The sequence below is a fragment of the Anser cygnoides genome, chromosome 15 (assembly GCF_040182565.1).
Source record: "Anser cygnoides isolate HZ-2024a breed goose chromosome 15, Taihu_goose_T2T_genome, whole genome shotgun sequence".
NCBI lineage: Eukaryota > Metazoa > Chordata > Aves > Anseriformes > Anatidae > Anser > Anser cygnoides.
In genome coordinates, this window is record NC_089887.1 from 3532230 (window position 1) to 3538335 (window position 6106).

General features: G+C 54.3%; 1 protein-coding gene across 4 annotated transcripts in view; it reads right to left on the bottom strand.

Annotated features, from left to right (window-relative positions):
• USP22 (ubiquitin specific peptidase 22) overlaps positions 1-3866 on the bottom strand; it is a 99128-nt gene extending 95262 nt beyond the window's left edge. For 2 of the 4 annotated variants that reach the window (XM_048067213.2, XM_048067205.2), the window contains exon 1: positions 3617-3866. In XM_048067213.2, the coding sequence (XP_047923170.1) occupies positions 3617-3742 (126 nt within the window). In that variant the 5' untranslated portion in view covers positions 3743-3866. The remainder of the gene's footprint in view (positions 1-3616) is intronic. The other 2 variants (XM_048067231.2, XM_066977854.1) reach the window with 1 other exon arrangement.
• Between the last annotated feature and the right edge of the window lie 2240 nt (positions 3867-6106).

Sequence of the window (6106 nt, forward strand, 5' to 3'; positions counted from 1 at the left end):
TAACTGTTCTCTGATGGGGACCAGGAACTGTTCACCACTGCAAAACAGATTTTCCTCATCTGTAACTGCAAAGGAATAAGCAAAGCTTTTCAAGTGTGGCTCTACAGACAAGACGGAGAAGCTGACGTGAAGGGCTGGCAGGAAGTCTTTTTAGCATCCTCTGCCTCTTCCATAATTCCTGAGCAGGAAGCAATGCTGTCAAATTTAAGGACCTCCTATACAGTGTTACTTGAGAAGTATTTTCTGCATCAAAATACTCAAGGTAAAGCCCATGACCTACAGAAGTTGCTGGCAAAGCTCTTATTCACCAAACAGATACTACCACAAATTAAAAATCAAGGCTTACTGGTCAAAGTCCCAAAGTCAAGACAGTCAACACTGATTTTGTGCCACCTGACATACACCTTCAGTGCTGAAATCTACTTCCAACTTTTTGTCTCCATTATTACAATTCCAAGACCCCCCATTCTTCTGATTTCTTCCTCTACCCGTTTTCCTGTTCCACTCCTCAAACAATCTGACACTCGGGTTTTGTCTTCACTTCTGCTTTACCATCAGCAGCACATCTACACTGTGGCAAAGCCTCTTCCTACCAGAGCACGTAGCACAACTGCTGCACTTACTACTTTGGCCAAGATGCAGGGAGGCAAGCGACAGCTTAGCTCCTTGATGCAGACGCAACGATGCACCAGCATGAGAGCTGAAATCCCACGTAAGCAACGCTTCAGAAGCGAATACAGTCCTGAAACCCTTCACCAGCATTCCAGCATCTTCACAGGTATACTCGTATTTACCTCTCGCTTCCGACTGAGAATTCAAATCTACATTCAGGAGATAGCTTTCCAACCACAAACAACGCTTCACAGCTATTTTATTTAAAACCCTGGACGTAAAGCATGCTGAACTGAGAGCTAAAGCTAATAAAAGGCTATTCGTGGGAAAGGTACGTATTAAAAATGAATAGCAAACAGCAAGCAGTGTTAAAATGGTCTTTCAAATCATAATGCAGTAAGCAGTCTAAGTAAAACGGGAGGAATGGACACTTTCTGCCCCCTGCAGTTTCTATTGCTATCTCGATTTTTAAGACAGCCTTAGGAGGGATAGGTGGTACATTAGCATTCTAGAAACCTAACAATTTAACATCTGGCTACCTAGCACCAACAGCCAAAACATTTTTTATACCTAGGTTCATTTGAGTAACAGTTAAATTAATCAACGTTTCCTATTAATGATCACCTAGCTATTTTGAATGTTTTCTGCGGTAACTGAATGATGTGATTGTCCCTGGCTTTGCAACAGAAACGACGATCGCCTCTCGCCAAACCTTTATTTGACTTCTTCATTTTGATTAGCATCAAGAATGGGAATTCTCGCCAATGAACTGGTACTCTCAAGAAGTCAGAGACGTGCTCCTAAAATGTATATACACACACACACCCTATATATTATATATAAAGAATATGTCTGTGTACATATACAATCCTATATAAAGGACAGTGGATTTTCTAGCTATTAGACTGCAAACATCCCTCAAAACAGAGAATGCTGTTTATGAAATTTTACATTTAAAGCTGCAAGGCATACATGTGGACGGAGATTTCGGTAAAGAAAAAATCTACAGAAGGTCTCGTCTCCACATGCAGCAGAGCTAAGTACCGTTACTGCTTATACACTTTCTTCAGTCTTTATGAATGCAGACTGGGAACTGAACCCCAAATTCATCCAGCCAAAGCGTCTCCCTGTCTGTGATCACTTACTCCCACACATTTCAGGCTGGCTGAATTCAAGAATCCAACTATTTTCAGGGTGGGTGGTAACCTGCTCAAAAAAAAAATATATATGCATTTTTATCACATACTTGGAAAACTGATGTTTTCCGTGAGATGATAATTTTGAAACAATCTTGTTCTGCTTTATGAGCCTGACTGTACAAAGAAGTAAAGAGGAATTGAGAACAGGCTGATTACAGTAGGAAATTATTTATTGCCAGCTGATTTTTAACCAATGATGAGTGCATCACTACTGTTAGATTTCAGAAGAAAAAAAAAAAACAAACTGTTGCAGCATACAAATGCTATGCAGGTTACAAAGGACGCTCCATATTAAAATAGGAAAGTTAAAGCGTTAATTTCACTGATGAAATTCACCTGAGACATCTTCATTCCTCACCTATATTTTTTATTCCAAAACACACGTGTATTTTTCCTCCACTTAAGCTGTATGTACCCCGCAGTATATACCATTTTTATTTCGACACACTGAAGGTTAAATAAGACCAGATTTAGACTACTGTACTTCATGATAGTAGTTTGCAATAGATTCTATAGGTTGAAAGCAACTTGGGCTATGTTTTGCAGGGCTACCAACTGAGTGACTATACTTAAAACGTTTCTTCTGTGATCCCATTTTTTCCCCTTTAAGTAAAAAAGGGACAACTGGAGTGTCCTGAGAACACAAACCAAACAGAGAACTGCGAACTGCCTCACCCCTCAAGACCACCATTCACACCATTACCCGTCCTTACGAATAAGCCGAGCACCTTCACGAGCACCAGCCAGGACCAGAAAGTTTTTCATGGGTTGCTTCACCACCAGCAGAACCCGGGCTGTCCCAAACCCCAACTTTTCCTACGTGTAGCTGCTGCGCTCCCCTTCTCGGCCATTAACACCGTCACTGATAGAAATCTGCAAAGTCACTTCCAAGTAAAAACTAGTTGATTGTAGGGAAAACAGCAGTTAGTTGAACAGTTAAGGGGCATCCTCCAGAAACGCGCATTTCGCCAGGAGCTGAATTTTCAAACATCGGTGGGAAAAACTCCGGAATCCCCTGATTAAGGTGAGTTTTTCTCCCGGCGTGTGCAGCGCCTGCCCTGAGCACCAACACGCTCCGGGCACAACCCCCCCCCCCCCCCCCACCTCCCTCTCCATGCCCTACAGAGCGGGCTCCTTCCCCCCAAACCCCACCGCAGCAGGAATCCCGTTCCCTAAGGGATTTATCCCAACGAGCAGCGCTGTATTTTGAAAACGGATAAAAAATTTAAGAAGGAAATCAACCAAGCGGACCCCCCCCCCCCCCCCCCCCGGCCATTGTGCCTCGCGGCTTCCCCCCCCCACACACACACACGCCGAGGCCCCACAAAGCCGGGCCGCGGGCCGGCCGTGCCCATGGCCCCGGGGCTCCCCTCCCTTCCCTTCCCTTCCCCTCCCCTGCCGGCCCTTCCCCTCCCTTCCCCTCCCCTCCCCCGCCGCCGGGTTCCGGGAAGCCTCCGGTACCTCCCGCACCTCCGGGAGGCGGCGGCGCTGCGGAACGGCCCCGGCACGGCTGCGGGGGGGAAGCCGCCGGGGCAGGTGGCGAGGAAGGGAAGGGGGCGACGAGGGAAGGGGGCAAGGAAGGAAGGAGACCCCCGGGGGGGTGGGGGTCGTGGCCCCCCGGTACAGCCCCGCTGCCCCCCCTCCCCCGTCCTCCCCCTCCCTCCCGGGGCTGCAAGAGGGGGGCTCGGGACCCCCGTGATCCCCCCCCCCGCGGTCCCCTGAGGGAGGGAGGGAGGGGAAGGGCAGGGAGAGAGGGGAAGGGCCTTGGGGGGGGGGGGGGGTTGTGCGGGCCGCCCCCCCGGTACCTTGCGCTTCCTGGTCTCGGCCGAGCCGCTCCAGACGAAGCACTGGTAGATGGCCCGCAGGTTCTGCTTCCAGTTCTCCACCTTGAAGCCGGTCACATGGCAGCACCCGGCCGCCGGCGGACTCATGTCAGACCCCCCCACATCAATCCGCCCGCGGAACGGGCCGGGCCGGGCCGGGCCGGGCCGGGGGGGCAGCGAGCCGGCCCCTTCCCCTTCCTCCCCCCCTTCTTCTTCCTCCTCCTCCTCCTCCTCCTCCTCCGCAGCGCCAGGCGCGGGCACGGGGCCGGGGCCGCGCGCGCGCGTCCCCGTCCCCGTCCCCCCCCCCCCCTCCTTCTTTTCCCCTTTCCTCCGCCCTCCTCAGGGGCTCGGGCCCCTCCCGCCGCCTCCTGCCGCCTCCCGCCGCCGCGGGGGCCGCCACATAGAGCCCCGGCCCCCGAACAAAGCGCGGCGGCGGCGGCTGTGCCTCGCACCACACACACACAAAGATGGGGGCTTCCCTCAGGCGGCTGCCACCGGCCGCCGGCCGCTCCCTCTACCTCATAGAAGCCGCCGGGAGGGGAAAGGAACGTTGGGGGGGGGGGGGGGGGGGGGGGGAGGGCCGGCGGCGGCGCCCCCGGTGTGAGCGCGGCTGTGTGGGGAAAGGGGGCGAGGCCCCGCCCGCTGCCGCTCCCCTGCAGCCGGCCGCCCGCTCGGCGCCTGTCTCTTTAAATCGCGTCCCCCCCCCCCCCCCCTTCCTTCCTTCTCCTCCTCCTTCTTCCTCCTCCTCGCCCGCACGCACACCCCCCCCTCCGCCCGCCGGGTGCGATGGTCCGAGCCGCTAACTCAACCTAGCCCGCCAGGCCCGCGGTGGGACAGACCAACGGGGAAGGGGCGATGGGGGGGGCCCCCTGCTCTGCCCCGCCGCACGGGAGGGAGGGAGGAGGAGGGGGGAAGGAGCGCTGCTATTGGTCCGCCCGCCTGTCGCTCCGCCGCTGAGGCTCGTCTCATTGACCGCTTTCCTTCTCCCCTCCTCTCACCCTTCCTACCTAGCGTTTCCCCCTGCCGGAAAGGGGCTGGGAAGGTCCGACTGATTGACAGGTCACGCAGCCAACGGCGAGAAGAGGCAGCACCTCTGTTTAGAACGCTGCCTCAGGATTGGCCGGAACACCCGTCAATCTCACGGCAAGCCGCGAGCCGATTGGCGGCGAGGCTCGGCGGGGGCGGTGCCGCCCAGCAGCGGCAGCAACAGCCTGCGCTGTGGGGGCAGCGGCGCTGTCACATCCGCCGGGGCCGGCCTCGGGGATGCCTGAGGGGAGCGAGGCTGCGGGGCCCGGCAGCGCCCGGCTCCCCCCGGGGGACCCGGCCCCAGCCGGCGGAGGAGGTGCCGGGCATGGCTCCGCGTCGCCCTCAGGCCCGCCCGTGCCCCCCTCCCTGCTCTGGTGGAAGAAATAAAAGCTCCCTGTAACCAGAAGGGGTGTAATGTCATTTTTTCCTGTCAGTGACTGCACGAGGAAAGGGGAAAACGGTGAAAAAATGGTTGAGTTACGGATCTGTGCAGAATCTGCCCTAAATCTGCGCAGAGCTCCTAGCTTGGGGGCTCCACGCGCTGCAGTTACGTGGTGGCGGAATGAGGCAAAGGGATGGGAAATGAGGCAAAAAGATGGGAAATGAGGCAAAAGGATGGGAGTTTTCCCCTCATTCGTGAAGAGACGCAGGAGGCTGTGCTTTGTGGGATGCTAGGTTCTCTCACAAGCCCCGGGAGGGCTGTGTGGTAGGGAAGGTAATGGTTAAGTGCCACCGCGTTATTTTATCAATCCGTTTTTCACTTACATCCCTCCTCAGGAGCTATCACCTTGAAGGATACCAGGCAGATGGGAATAAAGTCCCGTCCGGCTTCCTGGCCTGTTGCTGCAACTTCCAGAAATCAAAGACAGCTATCGCTTTCTGTCTTCCTTGGAGGTGCTGCCATTTGTAAAAGAAAGCAGGGTATCTAGTAGCACAAGACTGTTTTTCATCATTTTTGTGTAACTATAAGGTTGAGTGGCAAAGGAACTAGGGGATATAGGGCTAGGGCAAGACCTGGGTTTATTCCCTCCAGTTGTGAAGGAGCAGCACCAGGCCACGCCACCCTGCAGCACAGCTCTGTGCTGAGTAACCTCCTGTAATGGTAACCCGGGTAGTTCAGTCTACCTGGCTCGTACAGCTCCTGAGCCTTGCTCTGAAATCCCTCTTCCATGCAGTTTGGGGATTACAGCTCCAGCACTGTACCGAGGATTGCCCCAGAGGGGAAAAACGGGATGCCAAGAGACCTTTGCATTGAACAGGAAAGGGCCTGCTTATCCCGCTTTGTACACAGCCTGGTACAGGTTGCTAATTGCACTCAATGTTTCAGAAGATTACCTGTGAAATCTGGAGTTAGGCTACATCCTCCCTCTGACCCTAGATAATCATTACGCCTATTAAGTCATCACAGCAAGTGTGCAACCTATACCTCTTCTGGAAAAGGTTACA